This window comes from Salmo salar, chromosome 24 (genome assembly GCF_965601325.2).
Source record: "Salmo salar chromosome 24, fSalSal1, whole genome shotgun sequence".
Lineage (NCBI taxonomy): Eukaryota > Metazoa > Chordata > Actinopteri > Salmoniformes > Salmonidae > Salmo > Salmo salar.
The window spans coordinates 15493577-15518923 of NC_138314.1; the positions used below are offsets into that span (position 1 = coordinate 15493577).

The 25347-nt window shown below is 41.5% G+C and overlaps 2 protein-coding genes across 3 annotated transcripts; one reads left to right on the forward strand and one right to left on the reverse strand.

The window, feature by feature from the left end:
* Positions 1-2693: 2693 nt before the first annotated feature.
* Positions 2694-6223, reverse strand: LOC145863949 (uncharacterized). Its single transcript, XM_082968519.1, has 2 exons — positions 5931-6223; positions 2694-4228 (listed from the first exon to the last, which is right to left on the reverse strand). The coding sequence occupies exon 2, from the start codon at positions 4165-4167 to the stop codon at positions 3676-3678; it is 492 nt and encodes a 163-aa protein (XP_082824645.1). The 5' UTR covers positions 4168-4228; positions 5931-6223; the 3' UTR covers positions 2694-3675.
* LOC106585062 (arrestin domain-containing protein 3) lies at positions 5679-23361 on the forward strand. 2 transcript variants are annotated; one of them, XM_082968520.1, is made up of 5 exons: positions 5679-5783; positions 6917-7064; positions 19615-19717; positions 20071-20330; positions 20840-23361. In XM_082968520.1, exons 2-4 carry the CDS (start codon positions 6966-6968, stop codon positions 20115-20117), a joined length of 249 nt encoding a protein of 82 aa, XP_082824646.1. In that variant the 5' UTR covers positions 5679-5783; positions 6917-6965; the 3' UTR covers positions 20118-20330; positions 20840-23361. The 2 variants fall into 2 exon arrangements, with proteins under 2 accessions (XP_082824646.1, XP_082824647.1); XM_082968521.1 differs by lacking the exon at positions 5679-5783 and adding an exon at positions 6343-6821.
* The last annotated feature ends 1986 nt before the right edge of the window (positions 23362-25347 follow it).

Genomic DNA, 25347 nt, shown 5'->3' on the forward strand with positions numbered 1-25347 from the left:
TCAACTAATCCCTGACCACTGGCTGCATCTCCTCTGACTTCAAAATGGCCCGAGTTGCTCCCCTCATCAAGAAACCAACACTCTACCCCTCAGACGTCAAAAACTACAGAATGGTATCCCTTCTTTCTTTTCTTTCCAAAACACTTAAGCGTGCTGTCTCTGACCAACTCTCTCGCTATTTCTCTTAGAACAATCTTCTTGACCCTAACCAGTCAGGCTTCAAGATGGGCCACTCAACCGAGACTGCTCTTCTCTGTCTCATGGATGCTCTCCGCACTCCCAAAGCTGACTCTCTCTCCTCTAATCTCATGCTCCTAGATCTATCCGCTGCCTTCGACCTGTGAACCATCAGATCCTCCTCTCCACCCTCTCGGGGCTGGGTGTCTCAAGCTCTGCACACTCTTGGATAGCATCCTACCTGGCAGGCTGCTCCTACCAGGTGACGTGGAGTGGATCTGTGTCTGTATCACATACTCTCACTACTGGTGTCCCCCAGTGCTCGGTTCTAGGCCCTTGTCTCCTCTCTATACACCAAGTCACTCGGCTCCATCATATCCTCACATGGTCTTTCCAATCATTGCTATGCGGATGACACTCAACTACTTTTCTCCTTCTGACACCCAGGTTGCGACACGCATCTCTGCATGCCTGCCAGATATCTCAGCTTGGATGTCGACCTACCACCTCAAGCTCAACCTCGACAAGACGGAGCTTCTCTTCCTCCTGGGGAAGGCCCTGCCCACTCCAAGACTTCTGCATCACAGTTGACAACTCCACAGTGTCCCCCTCCCAGAGTGCAAAGAACCTTGGAGTGACCCTGGACAACACCCTGTCGTTCTCGGCAAACATCAACGCAGTGACTCACTACTGCGTGTTCATACTCCACACCATCCGTGGAGTATGACCTTACCTCACACAGGAAGTGGCGCATGTCCTAATCCAGGCACTTGTCATCTCCCATCTGGACTACTGCAACTTGCTGTTGGCTGGGCTTCTCGCTTGTGCCATCAAACCCCTGCAACTTATCCAGAACTCTTCAGCCCGCCTTGTTGTTTATCCTTCCCAAATTCTCCCATATCACCCTGCTCCTCCGCACACGCCACTAGCTTCCAGTTGAAGCTCATATCCACTACAAACCACGGTACTTGCCTATGGAGCAGCAAGAGGAACTGCCCCTCCCTACCTTCAGGCTCTGCTCAAACCCTACACCCCAACCCGAGTACTCCATTCTGCCACCTCTGGTCTCTTGGCCCTCCCACACCTACGGGAGGGCAGCTCCCGCTCAGCCCAGTCCAAGCTCTTCTCTGTCCTGGCACCCCAATGGTGGAACCAGCTTCCCCCTGAAACTAGGGCAGCAGAGTCTCTGTCCATCTTCCAAAAACATCTGAAACCCTACCTTTTTAAAGAGTATGTTATCTAATCCCATAGCATCCCTCCTCACCCACCAAAAAAAATGAAAAAATAATTTTGTGAACTAACACTTGCACTTGACTCTTTTCCCCTTACTAGCTCTGACTTTGCCAATAGCTACTTTACCAGCAAAAAATGTACAGCCAAAGTCAGAGCAGCGGTCCCAGTTTGACAACAGGCAAATATCACAACACTGGTCGGTAAGTAATACTGTGAAACACTATCATTACACAATGCAAAATGGAATCATTTTTAAACATCCAATGTGTAGCACCTTTAATTTACTGCATGGCGATGTCACCATGGAAGGCAAAAATTTCAGCCGGTCTTTTCAAACAGGGCATTATCATTTTCACAGTATCATTCCAACCTCGTTGTGTGGAAATAAATATAAAACACAGAAAAATCATGTTTTTGACTGCACTGGGCCTTTAAGAGGACTCAATATAATAGAATCCATGCATTTGGGTGTAGTCGTGTGTAACTGTCAAGATGCAGTGTTCTGACAGCATTGATCGTTGAGCCATTCAGTGTGGTAGATAGCTGTCTAGTAACTCTCATTGTTACAAAACCAAGATATGCTTTACGTCTTGTGAGTGATGCATGGCCTCCATACATCTACATAGCCCAGCACGACCCCTGACAAGTAATTTGTTCACTGATGTACTTTACTGCCCTCCCGTGAGAAGGATTCAATGACACCCTTTTCCCTACACAGTACACGACTTTTGATCAGAGGAATGGGGTGCCATTTGGGATGCACCCATAGTATACTCACACCAAAGACAAGAGCACTGGCAGTATGATTTATCTCTGCTAAGTTCATCATGAAGAACGAGACAATGGGAATGGAAAGATGTGCTCAAAGTAAACTTGTGTCAAGTGATTTTGTCTTGGCACTAAACTTTTTTTCTAATAGACAATTTAAAATTATGTGGAGATTGTTTTGTCTCTGAAAACCAGAGAGCAGAGTACAGCTATGAAAATACAACTGCAGATTGATTCAGGAAATTGAAAATATTGATATTTAAAATGTGTGACCGATAGGCTACCTCTAAGATTAAACACATTCATCTATAAACAACCGCACAATCAAAATGTGTCTTTGCTGCCTGCACAGATTTTTGGCTTTCTCCCTCTGACTTCGTTGAGCTACTCAGATGTAACACTAAACGTCATAAAATTAAAAAAGAAACTATCACCATCTAGTGGCAAGAAAAAAACACTACACCTTGGTTGGCACCATCTCTGAATGTGCAACACTTAAAAATTCATTGACAAAATCAATTCAAATCTTTATTTGATGTCAGGAACAAACAAATGAACAAGTAAACGTATAACAAAAGTAATCAAGTATATGATATGCAATAGTAGTAAATATACAAATTCTTTGGTTTATAAATCATATTGACGCCCATTATGACATTGACAGATGCATAACAAATTAAGCTAGAAAAATTACACCACACAAAAGCGCTCTCCCATCCTTTTCCTCAGTGTGGTACCTTCCCCAATCTCTTGCAATGTTATTGCTCAGTAAATAACCATGTGCTGTTGTCCATTAGCAATTGTTACCATCCTTATAGGTATAGTTAGATAATGGGTACCAAACCTGATGAGAGGGCAGAGCAGTTTGTACATGAGAGAGGAGTCATGAGAGAGGAGTCAGAGTCTTGTAGCACTGCATTCACCTCAATTACCATTAGAGGGCCAGTGCTTGGCTTGCACAGTAGCACTAATGTAATTTGTAAAGAACCGGTGCCACAGCATCAAATAACCAATGCCTTAGAATTACATATTATTACTGCAAATACAGAGTCAGTGCTTTCACTGGACCAAACAATGATAAATCATTAACCATTAAGGAATATAGTCTGCAATTATTAATTAGGCTAAGGGAAACACTGATTTTAGCTAACAATATAAAACACCATCAATTCAAATATCATCAGGAAAAGGAAATGGAGTAGAACCACTTTGAACCCACATGAAAATTAAATGTACTATAAGGGTAATGAATCTGTACATTTCACAAAAAATAAACGTCACTGGGCACAGATAATACTGTACATGCAGCCAGCAATGCTAGCCGGTCAACAAAACCCATCTACATTCATAGGTGGCATTTATTAAAACAAACCAAGGAACAGGTCACCAAAAACAAGGTAGGCAACATAGCAAACAGAAACCCCATCTGAGTCTCTCATTCCTTAGTGCTCTTATCTGTCCCTCTCACGGAGGGAGCCTCGTCTGGACAGATGGCTCTCAATGATACAGGCCCATTCTGCGGTTGGTCCGGGCTCGGATGAGAGATCGACGGGTGCCGGTTGTGCGAGTACGACTGCGGATCTGGGAGGTGGTGGTGGAGAGTGCCCTGGGTGGATTGGCTGGGTTAGAGGGCGTACTGCTAGCAGTGGCTGGGGTGGTGGAGGCAGGACGAGTGGAGGAAGACCCAATAGAGGGAGCATTTGCGTTGGTGGAGCGAGTATTGGTGGTGGTGTACCCCTCCGCTGCCACGGCAATGCGTTCCAGGCTAGAGCACATGGAGGACAGGATGGGGAGTAAGCGTCTGACCAGGCTGGCGTGGCTGGTAACCATGCGTCTTACCGTCATTAGCATGACACTGAAGCGGAGGCTGCGGCGGCTGTTGCCGCCTCCTCCTCCTCCACGGGCCCGGCGAGTCCTGCCCTGCCTGGGAGGGGGGTTCTCTCTGACCTGAGGGCTGGGAGAAGCAGCACCAGTGGTACGGGGAGCCATTACTGCTGGGCTGGAGCTGGACACTGTGGTCTGTCACCTCCTGGTTGGTCTGAGAATGCACCTGAAGAAGTAAGATCAGAGGGAAGGTTGGTATGTGCCAAGTGTCGGCTGGAGTGGTGTAAAGCTTGCCACCATTGGACTGTGGAGCAGTGGAAACGCGTTCTCTTGAGTGATGAATCACGCTTCACCATCTGGCAGTCCAACGGATGAATCTGGGTTTGGTGGATGCCAGGAGAACGCTACCTGCCCGAATGCACAGTGCCTACTGCAAAGTTTGGTGGAGGATGTATAATGGTCTGGGGCTGTTTTTCATGGTTCGGGCTAGGCCCCTTAGTTTCAGTGAAGGGAAATCTTAACGCTACAGCATGCAATGACATTCTAGATGATTCGGTGCTTCCAACTTTGTGGCAACTGTTTGGAGAAGCCCCTTTCCTATTTCAGCATGACAATGCCCTCATGCACAAAGCAAGGTTCATACAGAAATGGTTTGTCGAGATCGGTGTGGAAGAACTTGACTGGCCTGCACAGAGCCCTGAGCTTAACCCCATCAAACACCTTTGGGATGAATTGGAACGCCGACTGCGAGCCAGGCCTAATCGCCCAACATCAGTGCCCGACTTCACTAATGTTCTTGTGGCTGAATGGAAGCAAGTCCCCATAGCAATGTTCCAACATCTAGTGGAAAGCGGCTGTTGTAACAGCAAAGGGGGGACCAACGCCATATTAAATCAGTGGTGGAAAAAGTACCCAACTGTCATACTTGTGTAAAAGTAAAGATACCTTAATAGAAAATGACTCAAGTAAAAGCCACCCAGTAAAAATTATACTTGAGTAAAAGTCTAAGTATTTGGTTTAAAATATACTTAAGTATCAAAAGTAAAAGTAGAAATAATTTCAAATTCTTTATATAATGCAAGCCAAATGGCACCATTTTCTTGTTATTTTTTCATTTACGAAAAGCCACAACATTCAGACATCAGTAGAGATGTTTGGTTGATGCGTGGATTTGACTATTTTCCTGTCCTGCTAAGTATTTAAAATGTAAGGAGTACTTTTGGGTGTCAAGGAAAATGTATGGAGTAAAAAAGTACAATATTTTCTTATTAAGGAATGTAGTAAAGTAAAATTAGTCCAAAATATAAATAGCAAAGTACAGATACCCCAACAAACTACTTAAGTAGTACTTTACACCACTGATATTAATGCCCATGATTTTGAAGGAGATGTTCGACGAGCAGGTGTCCACATACTTTGTCATGAAGTGTATTTTGTGTTAGACACGCCTCTGACATGTATAGTAAATTCCATATGCAGTATGAAAATATTCCTTACTCTACATGTCAAATGCATGTCTGTCGGTTATATTTCTATCTGAATGAATGTTCTCATTGTGTCCTACTGAACAAGGCCCAGGTGTTGACATAGCCTAGGCAGCCGCTAGTGGGCTTCCATAAAGATAGTGGCCCACTATCTTTATGGAAGCCCACTAGCGGCTGCCTAGGCTATGTCAACGCCATAAAGAAGAAGCCCACTAGCGGCAGCCCAGTGTCGACAGCTCCAGGCCGAAGTAGTTAGCTGTTCTGGTGAAGGGCACCTGTTAGCAATCGAGTTGGAAGGTGTGTCTTGGCTTTCTCCGTGCACGTTTGAGTTGTTAGTAACTTAGCTGTAACTTCTCACAAACAAAGCAAATCAAACCACCGTAGCTCGACAACATAAATTGACCAGCGCGTGTGAAGTGCATACATTTCACTCAAAATACTCACTCGGCTGCTCTCGATGGAACGAATGATGTTTTGAAGGATGGAAAAACTGAGCTAGCTATGGTTAACAGTTAGAGTTCGCTAGCTAACTTACGCTGTGGCTATTTGTACTCGGCTGTAATTGTTAGTGAATCGACCTTAATAAATGTGTCTGCATCTCTAAATCATGATACTCTCAACGAAATCGCCATTACTAACTAACCCGTGGGATGGCACTTGTTACACGTTTTTGGATATAAATTGATTGAGTGAACGGGTTAAAATTCCCATTCAAGAAGAACCACGACACGCCCCTCCCTGTCTGATCTAAACTGTCGACACCCAGCACTGTAACGTTAATTGTTGCTTTTTCTTCGTGAGACAATTCAACATTTTTAATTTTTGTTACAATGAACTAAAACATAGAGCCTCTAGCAATTTATATTTTTAATTGTGCTAAATATTTGGATAAACTTAAATAAAAAAAAGTACTATACATTTTAACGCTTTAAATCCGAGAGTGACTTTCTCGAGCGGAGACGATGACAGGTCAGGTTTATTTTCATCTTTCGAAGAAAACAAAGTTCAGTTCCATAACAATGACATTTAATGGGAAAGCAAAGGTACAGTGGACAACACAAAGACGACCCGAGTCCACTCGGCAAAGCTGGAATTCTTCAACGTCTCAAGTCGTATTGCAAGAAAATAACGGTAGCTACAAAGTAATCTGATACACCTGTGTGTGTGTGTGCGCGCGCGCGCCCGCCTCCGTGTATCTGTGATCATATTGGAGTTATGATCATAACTGTGGTGTTTAAATCGTTAACTGTTTTGTTTTCCACCTTCTGTGGTCCCTAACACCACACTTCAACCAAGAACCCATGTGTACCCGTTCACATGCCAAATTCCACAAGGGTTTGTATGAAGTCAAGTACGCTAGTTGTTTGCTTTATTCACTGTTGCATGCTCAAGGTCTGCTGACCGTTATTGTTGCACTTATTTTCATTCAGGAACTTCCCCTCTTCTTTCCATGGGGCGCATGGCAGTATAATCTACTCCATGAAGGTGGAGATACACAGGCCCTGGCATCTAACCAAGGCGTTTGAGACAGAGTTCAACTTTGCCACCTACATAGACACCAACCAACCACATCTTCTGGTAAGGGCATCTCTATCTGAACCTACCTGGGCACTGGCCAACCTAGTGTCATTGAGCTAAATGTCATCCTCATATAATTCCCTCCTGTGGAAATAGGTCATCCACTTGACTCACTTTTGATATGTGACTACTCATATTCAGGGCTGGTCCTGGCCATTCTACTGCCCTAGGCAAAACAAAAATGGCTACCCTCGCAAAAGTAAAATGGTCCCAATAAGAAAAATAATGACTTTGAAAATATGTCAAAAATATTTATTTTCTATTTAGATTCTGAATGAATGGTGAAAATATGTATTTTCCGGATGTTGAAATCAGGTTCCTAATCAGTTCTGAATTAAAGTTGAAAATACGTATTTTCCGGACATTGAATTCGGATAAATTTTCAAAGTTGCATCAATTTTCAATATGAATTGACAAGTACAATTAGGAGTAGCTTATACTGTAGGCCGTGGACAGGCCAGGTGCATCATTGCGCATGAAAGAACAGTGAAGACATGAAACACACAGCTCAAAAAGCTCCTCTATTGATCTTGTTTAGGGACAGTACAAGTATCCTAACTAGGCTAACTGACAACATCACAATGCATTGAATAATTGCATTATTGTATTCAAGTGAGTAAAAATTCTACTCTAGGCTGAGGTGAAAATGTCATTTGAATAATGGCGCAAAAGCCCTGTGATTTGAATGTTTCATTCGATTTGAATCAGTTGTGGGTCTACTTACAACAGTTTATAAGGTCTAGAAAGGCACAGCAGGCCAGTCTGGCTGTATTTTTAATTCTGATACTGAATGCACAGTCTGTTTCAGATCATCATTCTCCCAAGTTGTCCTATAATAATGTGGCCACAAATGCTCCCGGCAGGCCCAGTTATTCAGGAAAGCTTAAAACACGCTCTGCCTCCTCTCCAATCCAAACAGCTGTACCTCGCGTACCTAGAACCTAAGCTTCAATATAGCTTAAATATTTATCATTTCACTTTTGAAATGTATTACATTTTTATATGTGGCATAAACAAAACCAGTCACAATGTTTTAATCTGATTAGGCTACTTCAGAAGTCTTCCGTAGGCATGCTCACATTCATCCAAATATAATTCCAGCATCCTCAAAATGGCTTGACATGAACCAGGTTTCCATCAAACCCTTTTATGCTGTAAAGTAGCCCAAATGTTGAATAAAAAATGTCACGACATCATGGGAAAGGATGCAGTTTCAGGCTACAGATGAAGTAAATTATGATGAACTTCACAGGGTGGTGAAAGTGCACAGTGATGAGTTTGATGCTCCTTTCAATAAATATAGAGGGTTTTATTCAAATCAAAGTTTATTTGTCACGTGCGCCGACTACAACAGGTGTAGACCTTACAGTGAAATGCTTACTAACAGGCTCTAAGCAATAGTGCTGAAAAGGTATTAGGTGAACAATAGGTAAGTAAAGAAATAAAACGACAGTAAAAAGACAGTGAAAAATAACAGCAGCGATGCTTTAAAAGTAGCAAGGCTACATACAGACACCGGTTAGTCAGGCTGATTGAGGTAGTATGTACATGTAGATATGGTTAAAGTGACTATGCATATATGATGAACAGAGAGTAGCAGTAGCGTAAAAGAGGGGTTGGCGGGTGGTAGGTGGCGGGACACAATGCAGATAGCCCGGTAAGCCAATGTGTGGGAGCACTGGTTGGTCGGCCCAATTGATGTAGTATGTACATGAATGTATAGTTAAAGTGACTATGTATATATGATAAACAGAGAGTAGCAGCAGTGTAAAAGAGCGGTTGGGGGGGGGGGGGCACACAATGCAAATAGACATTTGATTACCCGTTCAGGAGTCTTATGGCTTGGGGGTAAAAACTGTTGAGAAGCCTTTTTGTCCTAGACTTGGCACTCCGGTACTTCTTGCCATGCGTTGATAGAGAGAGAACAGTCTATGACTGGAGATTTCATCATCTGTGGATCTGTTTGGGCGGTATGCAAATTGGTGTGGGTCTAGGGTTTCTGGGATAATGGTGTTGATGTGAGCCATTAACAGCCTTTCAAAGCACTTCATGGCTACGGACGTGACTGCTACGGGTCTGTAGTCATTTAAGCAGGTTGCCTTTTGTGTTCTTGGGTACAGGGACTATGGTGGTCTGCTTGAAACATGTTGGTATTACAGACTCAATCAGGGACATGTTGAAAATGTCAGTGAAGACACCTGCCAGTTGGTCAGCACATGCCCGGAGCACACGTCCTGGTAATTCGTCTGGCCCCGCAGCCTTGTGTATGTTGACCTGTTTAAAGGTCTTACTCACGTCGGCTACGGAGAGCATGATCACACAGTCGTCCGGAACAGCTGATGCTCTCATGCATGCCTCAGTGTTGCTTGCCTCGAAGCGAGCATAGAAGTGATTCAGCTCGTCTGGTAGGCTCGTGTCACAGGGCAGCTCGCGGCTGTGCTTCCCTTTGTAGTCTGTAATAGTTTGCAAGCCCTGCCACATAAGACAAGCGTCGGAGCCGGTGTAGTATGATTCATTCTTAGCCTTGTATTGACGCTTTGCCTGTTTGAAGGTTCGTCGCAGGACATAGCAGGATTTCTTGTAAGCTTCCGGGTTAGAGTCCTGCATCTTGAAAGCAGCAGCTCTACCCTTTAGCTCAGTGCGAATGTTGCCTGTAATCCATGGCTTCTGGTTGGGGTATGTACGTACAGTCACTGTGGGGATGACGTCCTCGATGCACTTATTGATAAAGCCAATGACTGATGTGGTGTACTCCTCAATGCCATCGGAAGAATCCCGGAACATACTCCAGTCTGTGATAGCAAAACAGTCCTGTAGTTTAGCATCTGCTTCATCTGACCACTTTTTTATAGACCGAGTCACTGGTGCTTCCTGCTTTAATTTTTGCTTGTAAGCAGGAATCAGAAGGATATAGTTGTGGTACGCATCTCTGTATGTGGAGTACAGGTGATCTAGAATTTTTTTCCCTCTGGTTGCACATTTAACATATTGAAAGAAATTTGGTAGAACTGATTTAAGTTTGCCTGCATTAAAGTCTCTGGCCACTAGGAGCGCCGCCTCTGGGTGAGTGGTTTTCTGTTTACTTATTTCCTTATACAGTTGTCCTGATATCCAGAAGCTATTTTTTGCCGTAAGATACGGTTGCAGAAACATTATGTACAAAATAAGTTACAAATAACGCAACAAAAACACATAATAGCGCAATTGGTTTGGCGCCCGTAAAACTGCTGCCATTTCTTCCAGCGCCATTTTACATGATGATCGATGCTTGGTTGCCATTTGACAAAATAAATAACAATCTTGACAATAAAAGTAGTCTTGCACTTTTGTCCGTAATATTCTCATGTAGTAGGGTATACCTGCACTGAATCTGCAAGCTGTTGGCTAGAGTGCACATTCACTATACCTACGCAACATTTTTTTGTGACAAAACCATCAATACGCCTAGAGTTGAAAATGCAGTGGAAACCCATTGAACTTGTATTTGTTTTATTCTGTACATGGGAATTTATGCTCAAGTTATTTTTCCGTACACTACGTATTTACACACAGACTTTTATCTGCAACAAGTCAATTTGATGGAAAAACAACTCTGATGGTGAAAATGCATGAGCATTTCCCTTAGCCAGTAGATGCGGCTTTTGGCTGATTAAAAAAAATTAAATGCCAATAAATAAAATTGTAGCGGGCCAAATTGTCTATCATAGCCTACACCCCAAAATCACGCTTCAGCACCATTCTCTCACGCCTTGTGAGCACATGACCCTGCTTCTGAGGAGATAGCGAGAGAGAGCAGAGCCTTGTCCTAGGCTACTGTTGATTGTTAAGCTGGAGGCCTTTTTTTCATTGAGATAAAACCAAAGTTAGAGGAAAAAAAGAGTGTGCCTATAGTGAAAAGCCTATAAGGGTAATTTAATGTTTTAATATTGTAGTGGAAGATGAGAAGAACATTGGCACAGCCAAATAAATGCAGGCTACTGTGCAACTCCTTATTCAGGTAGGATGCAATTTTGGAACTAATATTTATTTATAATCTTTTTATTATTATTGTATATCATTGTTATTATTATAAGCCTATTTATCTTTTTTTAAATTTTTATATGCATAACATATTTTGTCCTGTTGACATTTTTATTGGCTAAATTAAATGCATTTTTAATTGTGTGCTCCATAGTTTAATATTATAAGTAGGTCTGATGTAAAATAAATAACATTAGCCTATTTCTGTCATTTGTTGGGTATGGTAGGCACTTGCCTTGGATGGTAATTGCTGCAATATAGCCTGTTCAAAACTTTTGTAAAAGTTTAAACCAGTTCGCAAATGTTTTATTACATTCCGTGGAGACATTTTCTTTGGCCAAATTTAAGTTCCAACTATAATGCTGTATTTGCCACAATATTGTTATATTCCCTATAAACAATGGCTTGACTTACTTTTGATATTACCCTAATAATGTTTTTATAAACTTTTGTGAAGGTGTGGTGTGGCTATTATTAAGCTTAAGCTACTGCAAGCCTATGATATGAAGGCAGTGTGCACTGGTGCTCAAACTGACTCCAACAATTGAACTTGAGGCGAGGAAGAATGTTTCAGACCTACCAGAGTTACTCCTATAATCTAACAATATAAGGCCCATCTTTATACAAAATATTCTGATAGACTTACAGGAGGTTAATTCGTAAATGTTCTATCTGCATAGCAGACGCAGTAGCAATCTAACATAAAGAAATGCATGCTGGTGTCATAGCCGCCGGCATACAGTGCATTCGGAAAGTATTTAGACCCCTTACCTTTTTCCACATTTTGTTACGTTACAGCCTTATTCTAAAATTGATTACAGCAATAAAAAATCCTCATCAATCTACACACAATACCCTATAATGGCAAAGCGAAAACCAGGTTTTTAGAAATGTTTGCTAATTTATTAAAATAAATTGAAATACCTTATTTACATAAGTGTTCAGCCCCTTTGCTATGAGACTCAATTTCATTCTGTTACAATTGATCATCCTTAAGATGTTTCTACAGCTTGATTGGAGTCCACCTGTGGTAAATGTAATTGATTGGACATGATTTGGAAAAGCACCCACCTGTCTATATAAGGTCCCACAGCTGACAGTGCATGTCAGAGCAAAAACCAGGCCATGAGGTCGAAGGAATTGTCTGTAGAGCTCCAAGACAGGACTGTATCGAGGAACAGATCTGGGGAAGGGTACCAAAACATTTCTGCAGCATTGAAGGTCCCCAAGAACACAGTGGCCTCCATCATTCTTAAATGGAAGAAGTTTGGAATCACCAAGACCCTTACTAGAGCTGGCCGCCCAGCCAAACTGAGCAATCGTTGAAGGGCTTTGGTCAGGGAGGTGACCAAGAACCTGATGGTCACTCTGACAGAGTTCCAGAGTTCCTCTGTGAAGATGGGAGAACCTTCCAGAAGGACAACCATCTCTGCAGCACTCCACCAATCCGGTCGTTATGGTAGAGTGGCCAGACGGAAGCCACTCCTCAGTAAAAGGCACATGACAGCCCGCTTGGAGTTTGCCGAAAGGCATCTAAAGGACTCAGACCATGAGAAACAAGATTGAACTCTTTGGCCTGAATGCCAAGCGTCACGTTTGGAGGAAACCTGGCACCATCCCTACGGTGAAGCATGGTGGTGGCAGGATCATGCTGTGGGAATGTTTTTCAGTGGCAGGGACTGGGAGGCTGGTCAGGATTGATGGAAAGATGAACAGAGCAATGTACAGAGAGCTCCTTGATGAAATCCTGCTCCAGAGCGCTCAGCACCTCAGACTGGGGCAAAAGTTCACCTTCCAACACGACAATGACTCTAAGAACACAAGACAACGCAGGAGTGGTTTTGGTAAAAGTCTCTGAGTGGCCCAGCCAGAGCCCGGACTCCCCAAATACAGGTGTGCAAAGCTTGTAGTGTCATACCCAAGAAGACTCGAGGCTGTAATTGCTGCCAAAGGTGCTTCAATAAAGTACTGAGTAAAGTGTCCAAATACTTATGTAAATGTGATATTTCTCTTTCTAAAAAGCTGTTTTTGCTTTGTCATTATGGGGTACTGTGTGTAGATTGATGAGGGGGGTAAAACATTTTTTTATCATTTTTAGAATAAAGCTGTAACTTAACAAAATGTGGAAAAAGTCAAGGGGTCTGAATACTTTCCGAATGCACTGTTGTGTATTTCTATCTCTCTGGGGATAGGCCTAAGCTTCTTTTCCTTTTATATAGGACATTTTCTTATATATATTAATGCGTTTAGTGCTCAAATCTCTGACGTGTGTATATATATATATTGTTTTAGGAAAGTAGCCTAAAAAACAAGAAGAAAAATAGGCTATGAAGTTTCGCGTATGCTACACATCAACACAAGGAATAGTGTTTTTGTCATTCTTTTATAGGCTATTTTAAGGACACGTAAATGTGGCTCATTTAGCCAATATCCCTCCTTTATTGATGGAACTGGCTGCGCCAAGTCAGATCTGAATGCATATGGATGTCCGGTAAATTTCTCAATTGTCCAGTAAATTAAAATCTTCCCGGTCACGTTGTCCGGCTCCAAATTTTCTTAAAGGAAATCCTGGAATAATCATATTGTTTATATGCAGATTTTTTTTATATTCGCATGAAAATCTGTTGCCAATTTTATGGAAACCTAGCTATAGACACCCTAAAGACAGTGGAAAGTGCGCTAGTCCAGTGTCACTTTGATTATGCCTGCACATGATGGTTCACCATTCACTATAAACATCTAAAGAATAAGCTACATATTAGGTTTGAATATTTTCCCTTCATTTTATAAATGTTCCATCCAATAATAATTTTTCTCCTGTGTAACCTGGTATTTCCCGCCCAAACCGGAAGTGTCATTCTAAAGCATATGTCTGGATTTGAATAGAGGTTTGATTGGCATGAAAATTCAAGTCGGATGCTACCTGAGCCTGAAGAACCATACATGAAATACATTTTATGATCCCTACAATAAAACAGTATGGGTCCATGCCCAAAAAAAGCCGAAATTATTGTGCCGTTATCCAATACATAGCCTACAAATGTACAATTTATAGGCTCGTGAATTTGATTTTAATTTGGACACATAATAGGGCCTATTTTATATTTTTATAATTAGTAGGCTGACTCGTGCATACTTTTCATAATATTTCCCCAAATGTTGTGTGTACCTCTTTCTCTATTGTTGCTTCATTCTTTCCTTGCTTTCAGCAGTTAAATGAAATTCTTAGTTGTCCTGATCTTCAGCTTTGTAATGACATGCTTTGTAATGACATGCTTTGTAATGACAATTATATGACTAGAATAAGATGCACATGGCTTTTTCTCTTCACAAAGATTGAATGGTTACGGGTTTAAACAAATAACTGCTACAGCCTACCGCCATCCCGCATTCTCTCTTCTTTAAAACTTCCTGGCCGGCGGCCATGAGTTCTATTGGCTGCTGTATTTAACATTCAGCAAACAAGCTTGCAACCCTCTTCCAATATTAGTATACAAAATGCAAAAAAATTAATTCTTCCAGCAAGATATTCTAGTCTAGCTTTTCCTGGGACTCCAAGAGCTTTTTTTAAGGAGAGAGGCCAGCGGAGAGCATGGTATGTATTGCACAAGAGACGAGGCTGTAAATTAGAAGCTTATGCATAGCCCATCATTTGTTAGCTAATTATAAGGTTAATAACTGCATTTTATTTATTACCTGAAAGGGGTAGGTTAGGACATGTATATATCAATTTTGAACAGGATTATCTATTTTGTATTTACATTTTAGTCATTTAGCTAATGCTCTTATCCAGAGCGACTTACAATAGTGAGTGCATACATTTCCATTCGTTCTGGTCTCCGTGAGAATCGAACCCACAACCCTGGCATTGCTAGTGCCATGCTCTACCAGCTGAGCCACATGGGACATGTAATTTGAATGAAATGGATTGAGAGAGAGAGAAAGACTGACAGTGCTCCGAAAGCCAGATGGAGATGTGTAAACTAGACACGCATTTAGTCCTTATTACAGTAGCATATGCTGCAGCAAATGTAGGGACCACAATGGAAATAAGTCCCCAACTTTATTGTTCAATCCCAGTCATGTTTATAATTACTTGTGTATATGCATTTTATTTTTTGGGGACAAATAAAATCAATCAATCCAAACTGTGAGGCGGCAATTGGTGAAGTCTTCGATATTGGGTAAGCCTACAAGGTAGGGAGGGATGTATTTTATGTTTGTCGACATTTACATAATCTATACTGAACAAAAATATAAATTCAACATGCAACAATTTCTATGAGTTTTAGATCTGTCCCTTACACAGCGGGAAATGCAAAAGTATTTGCTTTTTCGCTATGATCAGGTCATAAAATATTTGCGGATACAATCTTGAAACCACTGATAGGGCTGTTAACCAGTCTGGGCTAGGGGGCAGTATTTTCTCGGACGGATAAAAAACGTACCCAATTTAAACTGGTTACTACTCTTTCCCAGAAACGAGTATATGCATATTATTAGTAGATTTGGATAGAAAACACTCTGAAGTTTCTAAAACTGTTTGAATGGTGTCTGTGAGTATAACAGAACTCATATGGCAGGCCAAAACCTGAGAAGATTCCAAGCAGGAAGTGGCCTGTCTGCGAATTTGTAGTTCTTCTTTCTAGTCCCTTTCGAAACTACAGTATCCCTGGGGTTACGTTGCACTTTCTAAGGCTTCCATTGGCTCTCTAAAGCCTTTAGAAAGCGGATTGAGGCGTCTCCTGTCTCTGGGCAGAGTATGGTAGCTCAGTTTGTCAGTGGTCTGCCTGGTGACTAAGAGATTGGAAATGCGCGGTCCCGTGACCATGCTGTTTTTTCTTTTCCTTTTTGAATGAATACACTATTGTCCGGTTGGAATATTATCGCTATTTTACGAGAAAAATACCATAAAAATTGATTTTAAACAGCGTTTGACATGCTTCTAAGTACGGTAAAGGAACATTTTGAATTTTTTTGTCTCGATATGCATTCGCGAGTTACCCTTTGGATAGTGACCTGAACGCACAAACAAAACGGAGGTATTTGGACTTAACTATGGATTATTTGGAACAAAAACAACATTTCTTGTGGAAGTAGCAGTCCTGAGAGTGCATTCTGACGAAGATCAGCAAAGGTAATACCATTTTTCTAATAGTAATTCTGAGTTTAGTGAGCCCCGAAGTTGGCGGGTGTCAAAATAGCTAGCCGTGATGGCTGAGCTATGTACTCAGAATATTGCAAAATGTGCTTTCGTCAAAAAGCTATTTTAAAATCTGACATAGCGATTGCATAAAGGAGTTCTGTATCTATAATTCTTAAAATAATGTATGCATTTTGTCAACGTTTATGGTGAGTAATTTAGTAAATTCACTGGAAGTTTTGGGTGGGAATGCATGTTCTGAACATCACACGCCAATGTAAAAAGCTGTTTTTGGATATAAATATGAACTTGATTGAACAAAACATGCATGTATTGTATAACATAATGTCCTAGGAGTGTCATCTGATGAAGATCATCAAAGGTTAGTGCTTCATTTAGCTGTGTTTTTGGTTTATGTGACATATATGCTTGCTTGGAAAATGGCTGTGTGATTATTTGTGGCTATGTACTCTCCTAACATAATCTAATGTTTTGCTTTCGCTGTAAAGCCTTTTTGAAATCGGACGATGTGGTTAGATTAACGAGAGTCTTGTCTTTAACCTGTTAGGGCTAGGGGGCAGTATTGACACGGCCGGATAAAAAACGTACCCGATTTAATCTGGTTACTACTCCTGCCCAGTAACTAGAATATGCATGTAATTATTGGCTTTGGATAGAAAACACCCTAAAGTTTCTAAAACTGTTTGAATGGTGTCTGTGAGTATAACAGAACTCAAATGGCAGGCCAAAACCGGAGAAGATTCCATGCAGGAAGTGGCCTGTCTGAGAAGTTGTTTCATCTTGGCTCTTTTTATTGAAGACTGAGGATCTTTGCTCTAACGTGACACTTCCTACGGCTCCCATAGGCTCTCAGAGCCCGGGAAAAAGCTGAACGATATCGAGGCAGCCTCTGGCTGAAACACATTATCGCTTTTGGCAAGTGGCCGATCAGAGTACTATGGGCTTAGGCGCGTGCCCGAGTCGACCGAATGCTTTATTTTCTTTCGTCTGTTTACCTAAACGCAGATTCCCGGTCGGAATATTATCGCTTTTTTATGAGAAAAATGGCATAATAATGGATTTTAAACAGCGGTTGACATGCTTCGAAGTACGGTAATGGAATATTTAGATTTTTTTTTGTCACGAATTGCGCCATGCTCGTCACCCTTATTTACCCTTTCGGATAGTGTCTTGAACGCACGAACAAAACGCCGCTGTTTGGATATAACTATGGAATATTTTGAACCAAACCAACATTTGTTATTGAAGTAGAAGTCCTGGGAGTGCATTCTGACGACAGCAAAGGTAATAACATTTTTCTTATAGTAAGTCTGACTTTGGTGAGTGCTAAATTTGCTGGGTGTCTAAATAGCTAGCCCTGTGATGCCGGGCTATCTACTGAGAATATTGCAAAATGTGCTTTCACCAAAAAGCTATTTTAAAATCGGACATATCGAGTGCATAGAGGAGTTCTGTATCTATAATTCTTAAAATAATTGTTATGCTTTTTGTGAACGTTTATCGTGAGTAATTTAGTAAATTCACCGGCAGTGTTCGGTGGGAATGCTAGTCACATGCTAGTCACATGCTAATGTAAAAAGCTGTTTTTTGATATAAATATGAACTTGATTAAACAAAACATGCATGTATTGTATAACATAATGTCCTAGGGTTGTCATCTGATGAAGATCATCAAAGGTTAGTGCTGCATTTAGCTGTGGTTTGGGTTTATGTGACATTATATGCTAGCTTGAAAAATGGGTGTCTGATTATTTCTGGCTGGGTACTCTGCTGACATAATCTAATGTTTTGCTTTCGTGGTAAAGCCTTTTTGAAATCGGACAGTGTGGTTAGATTAACGAGAGTCTTGTCTTTAAAATGGTGTAAAATAGTCATATGTTTGAAAAATTGAAGTTTTGCATTTTTTAGGTTTTTGAATAACGCGCCACGGGATTACACTGGCTGTTATGTAGGTGGGACGATTTGGTGCCACCTACCCTAGAGAGGTTAAAATGGTGTAAAATTATGTTTGAAAAATTGAAATTATTGCATTTTTGAGGTTTTGTATTTTGCGCCACCCTCTTCCAATGGCTGTTGAATAGAGTGGGACGGTGACATCCCACCTAGCCCATAGAAGTTAAGGTGACCATATTACTGCCAAACTGGCAGTCACGAGTCATGACGGCAGTCAAATTCCACGTGACCGTTTAGTCAAGGTAATTAGGCTTCTCTAAGCTCTGATGCTGCTGATGATCATTAGTAGCCTACCAAACTTGCTAACTGCCTGGTACTCAGCACTCTATTGTCCCTCTAATCACTCTGACATCAATGCAAATGTTATCGACAATCTAATCAAACACTTCATGAGTCATGTTGCCTAACATTTCTATAAGCTATGCAATTGCGTGAGAACAATAGTTTTGATGGCCTCTATTACAAATAGTATCCCATCAGCTTTCTATAGGCTAGGCCTACTATATTTATATTAAGGAAAGTTGTTCGTTAGGTCTACTCATCTTGTTGGCGAAAAAGTAAATGTGGACAGTTCTTTCAATATTGTCAATATGCGCCTTGGAATTTGATAAGGGCCCATGCAGTTGCGTCCCGGAGATGTCGGTCTTCACTTGTAGCCTGTGAGAAAGACCTGATCTCTTGACGGAGAGCCATTTGAGTGAGAGGTACTTCTGCGTCAGCCAGGAGCAGGGAAGTGGTCCCGTGTGGCTCTGTTGGTAGAGCATGGTGTTTGCAACGCCAGGGTTGTGGGTTCGATTCCCACGGGGGACCAGTTCGGGGGAAAATAATGTATGAAATGTATGCATTCACTACTGTAAGTCGCTCTGGATAAGAGCGTCTGCTAAATGACTAAAATGTAAAATTATAATATTCAGCCCAAGGGCCACAGATTTTTTTAGGGGGTATTACGCCCACACTATTTAACTTGGCGAGTCAGTTAAGAACAAATTCTTATTTCCAATGATGGCCTATCCCAGACAACGCTGGGCCAATTGTGCGCCGCCCTATGGGACTCCCAATCACGGCCAGATGTGATGCAGCCTGGAATCCAACCAGGAACTGAAGAGACCACTTCACCGTCTCTGGTTGCCATACAAATTGTATGGCTATGTTTCACAATATATTTCACACAAGTTTCGCATATTATCAGAATAATGACTAGGCCTATATCATTAATCATACAGTATGAGCACAGAGCTGTAACATTGTTTGAGCCCTAAATGGCGCCCTATTCCTTATAGTGCACTATTTTTAACTGTTCTAAAGTAATGCACTATAATAAGGAATATGGACCCATTTGGGATGCAGTCATTGTGATCAGAAGTCTACTAATGAGGACAGTTAACCTGACCCCTGACCTGTATGTTGTTCCAGGCTCCTTTGGCAGGCAGCAACACTAAGACCCTGTGCTGCCTCTGGTGTGCCTCAGGGTCCATCTCAATGACCGTCCACACTGAGAGGAATGGCTTTGTCCCCGGTACTGGAACAATAAACAATAACAAACTTCCTTAGAGGGGTTCCAGCCCTGAAACTGTTTTTCCTTTGGCATTGTTGTATTTACAAGCCTTCAACCATCCTCATCTTGTGAGCTCACATTCTATGCACGAAGTGTAACGAAACGGGAAGTGGGTCTTTCTTTGTGGACACAGGAATAATTGTGTCAGAAAGTTAGCTAGAAATGCTGTGTGTGAACAAAGTTACCGGTGAACAAAATGATAGCATACTCTTGTCTATAGGCAAATAAACAGACTCAATAGAAATTTCTTGTCAAGTTTTTACACTCAAATAAACAGACATCTTCTCACATTTGGAATCCCCTTTTTTCTGTAGATGGTGAAAATAATCTGAGTTTAATAATGGCTCATCTCAGACGGTGACTCCACATGCCACCCGCATCCAGAAGCAGATGATTTACACCCACAACAAGTGCAACAGGATGATGCAGAGGGAAAAACCTGGTCTCAGTGAATGGTCAGCCGGTCAACCCCAGTAGCTCTGAGGTCTAAAGCAATATGATGCTTCCCATCCCTCCCAAAACTGCTCTCACAATCTCCAACTGTCCTATACTGGAGTTGGATTACACTGTGGATGTAGGTATCCGTCTTGAAATTATGCAGTTTTTACTGGCAATCTCAAAACAGACCCCCCTTAAGCACTCTTGGAGATCAAGGACCGTATTCAAATCGAATCACATTTTATTTGTCATGGCCAAATACAGCAGGTGTTACAGTGAAATGCTTACTTACAAGCCCTTAAGCAACAATGCCGTTTTAATAAAATAAAATATTCACAAAGCATCTCCAGGAAGGAGTGCTTCAAGTAATGTTATTCATGATCAGAAATGCAAAACTGATCCTAGATCAGCACTCCTACTCTGAGACTCTTTGTGAATATGGGCCCTAAGAGGATTAGACGTGTTTAAGCAATATGGAAATCGCCCCTCCTTGCCTTCTCGATAGCCCAGGTGGAATTTTTGCATATTTCTCACATCAATATAATCCTCTCAGATCTCCTCGAGCATAGGGTTAGATTGGTTATTGGACTTGCCCAATGCTTCTGTTCTGACGTTGTCTTCTATTGTTCTTCTCCTCTCCTGCAGGTGTGTCTACGTGTCAGAGTTTCCTCTGACCTAAAGGTGCTGTTCCCCATCGTGCTGTGTAATGTTCATGCTTCCCAACCTCCCCCTCCATATCAGTAGGAGTAGCAGTTGGATCCTATTAGAGATTGCATAGCCTCTCACAACTTCCCGTAACCAAAGTTATGTCTGTCAGGAACATAGGGGATATGAGGGTTACTAGGAACAATTCTTCCGGTGCGCTTGTTTTTTCTTCACTGATTATTTGAACAAATCACAGGGTTCATTTGGCCCATAGACCAGTTAAGAGGATTTCAGAGGAGCGGGTGTGGACTTTGCCACTCCTATTAAGCCAAACATCTTAACACTCCCCAGTACAAAATCCAGTAGCTGGCCGGAGACCAGCTTTCACGCAAGATTTTGTTCCGAGATTAGACACTGCCAAAAACCTTTTTAAAATGGGGTTTCCAATTCTATAATTTTATATGTTGTTGATCGTTAGAATTGTCATCAACTGGCATGTCAAAACTTCCTTCCATATGACATTGCCTGATTGCATTGCCTCTTTCCACTGTGGGAGTCGAGTGCAAAATGCTCACTATAGACATTACTGCTTAGAAAATGAAGTGCTCAGAATTCATGACTTTTTAAAACTTACATTTCAGCCCCTTTTCCGTTTCTTATTCAGCTCCTTCGGGGTCATGAGATGAGAAACTAGTGGGACACTGTTAGGGGGCTAACTCCGACTACAGCTGATAAGGACTCAACTTGCTCTAACAAGTCTTACAACACAACAAATTGTAGGATTTATGTGAAAAGCCTCTTAATAAGGTTGATTTGTGAGTTGCAGAAATAGTTCTCATGTTTTTACTTCATATGGTATCAGATTCTTTTTTTATATTTTATGCTTGAACTTTTAAAAGGTGTTTCTGTTACATGACTATTTCTGTTACATTTTAAAACACATAGTTTATTTACAGTTGTATATATACATTTCTTATTACTTACATACCAATGTATATGTATGCAATGGTGCCTTGCCATCCTTCAATGCTTAACACTAGAACCGTTAGGCCTTGACGGGTGCAACTTGTTCGCCAATGAGACTGTAGTAAAGAAATTGTCTATGGTGATATTTTGCCAGCAGCATACCACCCTGCATCCCACTACTGGCTTGCTTCTGAAGCTAAGCAGGGTTGGTCCTGGTCAGTCCCTGGATGGGAGACCAGATGCTGCTGGAAGTGGTGTTGGAGGGCCAGTAGGAGGCACTCTTTCCTCTGGTCTAAAAAAAAAACAAATATTCCAATGCCCCAGGGCAGTGATTGGGGACATTGCCCTGTGTAGGGTGCTGTCTTTCGGATGGGACGTTAAACTGGTGTCCTGACTCTCTGAGGTCATTAAAGATCCCATGGCACTTATCGTAAGAGTAGGGGTGTTGACCCTGGTGTCCTTGTTAAATTCCCAATCTGGCCCTCAAACCATCATGGTCACCTAATAATTTCCAATTGGCTCATTCATCCCCCTCCTTGCCCCTGTAACTATTCCCCAGGTTGTTGCTGCAAATGAGAATGTGTTCTCAGTCAACTTACCTGGTAAAATAACGGATAAATAAAATATTTCTCCTCTTGCCAATGTAAGATTTCACAAGCCTCATAACCACATTCTGTCACTCGCTCACCTGCTGCCCAATGTGGATCTTTTCCAAGATATGGAAAGCCATTCAGCATGTACTTGGTGTCAGCGGCTAACCAAATCTTAATTTCAAACTTGTCGGGTTAACTCTCAATGTATTGCATAAAGCCGTAATGAGGTTTTGGGGTATACATGGCTGTGACTATAATCGAAGAGGATGCTCTTGGGAGATAATGCGGTCGGCATTTGATTGTAAGGAATTCTAGGTCAGGTGAACAAAAGGACTTGTTCCTGTATGTTATGATTACACCATGAGTCGTTAATCATAAGGCATACACCCCCGCCTTTCTTCTTACCAGAGAGATGTTTGTTTCTGTCGGCGCGATGCATGAAGAAAGTGGGTCGCTGTACCAACTCTGACAACATATCCCGAGTGAGCAATGTTTCTGTGAAACAGAGAATGTTAGAATCTCTGATGTCTCTCTGGAAGGAAAAGCAGTCATCAAGTGCTTAGCAAATGTGGGAACTCCTTTAAGACTGTTGGGAAAGCATTCCAGGTGACTACCTCATGAAGCTGGTTGAGAGAATGCCAAGAGTGTGCAAAGCTGTCAAGGCAAAGGGTGGCTACTTTGAAGAATCTCAAATATAAAATATATTTTGATTTAACACTTTTTAGTTACTACATGATTCCATGTGTTGTTTTATAGTTTTGATGTCTTCACTATTATTCTACAATGTAGAAAATAGTACAAATAAAGAAAAACCCTTGAATGAGTAGGTGTGTCCAAACTTTTGACTGGTACTGTAAGAATTCACACCCCTGAGTAAATACTTTGTCAAAGCACCTTTGGCAGCGATTACAGTCTTTTTGGGTAAGTCTCTAAGAGCTTTCCACATCTGGATTGTGCCACATTTGCCCATTTATTCTTTCCAAATTGTCAAACTGGTTGTTCGTGATTGCTAGACAACCATTTTCAGGTCTTGCCATAACTCGGCCACTCACTGTCTTCTTGATAAGCAACTCCAGTGTAGATTTGGTCTTGTGTTTTAGGTTATTGTCCTGCTGAAAGGTGAATTCATCTCCCAGTGTCTGGTGGAAAGCAGACTGAACCAGGTTTTTGTCTAGGATTTTGCCTGATCACAACAAAATGTGGAATAAGTCAAGGGGTGTGAATACTTTCTGATGGGACTGTATGTAGTGTAGGATTAGTTGTGTTATTCCTTCTCTGTATAAAAATTGGGCTGGTGTGGGGGTCTTGAGGAAAAACATGGGCTGGTGTGGGGGCCTCAAGGAATAAAATGGGTAAGTGTGTTAGAAATGCCAGGGCTTATTTCTGGTCCCAGTCCGTAACTGGTTCTCAATGTCATATGACGCAATACATGAGTCTAATGCTTTTTTTTATGGAGATGTCATATCGGGAAAGGCCTGTGGAGATGTCGAAATACAGTCTTTAATGATTTAAATCTGAGGGTAAAGAGGATTTTCTTTGGAAGGAAGTAATAGTCAAACACCTATACCTTATTGTGGAAATGAAGCCATTTTTGTTATAGGGGACTTATTTTTTTTTTGTCCATAAAAGATGAAGGAAGTGAGAAATGTACGTTTATTTATTTATTTTGTAGGCTATATCATTAAGTTAAATGGCTTATTATGATAGTTGTATACATGTTACAGTGATTGCGGAAGAATTTGTCACTGCATAAAATGTCTTCTGAGCAGTGATGTGTGTTTTACAGGCAGAAGCATAAGTGAACCTGAACGGCAGGAGTAGGCTACCCCTTTAATTTCTGATTCCTACAAAATATATTCTATTCACTCCCTAGAATTCACTTTGAATTCCTTCAAAGTTAAACTCTTCTAGTAAAAAAGTCTACATTTTTCCCCATGTAGCCTACATAATATCCTAAGATGTACTTTTCACCTCCATCATCAGAGACCATCATCCTATAAAGGTCTTCATGGAGAGGTTGTCTAATCAGTGAAGGCTGAACTCAGCAGATCTCTGCTGATTACAAGCAACAGCCCAAGCTACTTTGAACTTTGTCTCAAACCAGGATGGCACCATGGAGAAGAAATTGAGTTTCCTCACATCCGGAGACATCACTGTGTCAAATAGGTTCCGTTTTATTTATTAGGTTGAGTAAATTTGATATGGGTTCATTTTAACTGGACAGACTAGAGTTGACTGGACTGGACAAGATTAGACTAGAATGCAATAGAATACAATGGAATAGATCTTCGGAAAATTGATTTTGCTTTCCCAGTAGCTAAACCAGCTGACACCATACATGGAGTCAACCCCGGACCAGTGGTCCTGGAGCAGTGTAGAGATTTAGTTCTCCAAGGCACAACAGACCTGGGATTCCTCCGATCAGTTCATCAGATCGCCGCTAACCAGTTCCTCAGATGGAGTGAGAGGGCTTGAGGAGGGAAATAGGAGAGAGAGAGAATTAAGGAGCTTATGGACAAGGAGATGAAGGAAGACACTATAAAGGCCCTCTATGAACTGCTGGATAAAATCCAGAAGGTGGGAGAGAAGAGGAAAGAGGTGGCATGGCAGAGAAATGTGGTGGAGAAGCAGAAGGTGTGGAAGGAGAAGAGAGAAGCAGAGGGAGGCGGTACAGATGAAAGACAAGTGTCTGGATTGGCAGAAAGAAAAACTGGAGAAGAAGAGCAATAAGCTGGAAATATTGGAGAAAGTTGGTGACTTGGAAAAGGAGAAAGAGAGGTTGGAGAGGAAGAATAGCATAGTGGAAAGATTAAAAGTGGATGAAAGATGGAAGAAAATTACAAGAACAGGAGAGACGATTTAGAAGAAAGATGATTAAAATAAACTCAGCAAAAAAGAAACATCCCTTTTTCAGGACCCTGTCTTTCAAAGATAATTTTAAAAAATCAA

Coding starts and splice junctions, on each gene's coding strand:
- LOC106585062 (XM_082968520.1), top strand. CDS start 6,966: ATGAAGGTGGAGATACACAGGCCCTGGCATCTAACCAAGGCGTTTGAG. Junction 7,065..19,614: donor CCAACCAACCACATCTTCTG/GTAAGGGCATCT, acceptor ATGTTGTTCCAG/GCTCCTTTGGCAGGCAGCAA. Junction 19,718..20,070: donor GAGGAATGGCTTTGTCCCCG/GTACTGGAACAA, acceptor TTTTTTCTGTAG/ATGGTGAAAATAATCTGAGT.
- LOC145863949 (XM_082968519.1), bottom strand. CDS start 4,167: ATGGCTCCCCGTACCACTGGTGCTGCTTCTCCCAGCCCTCAGGTCAGA.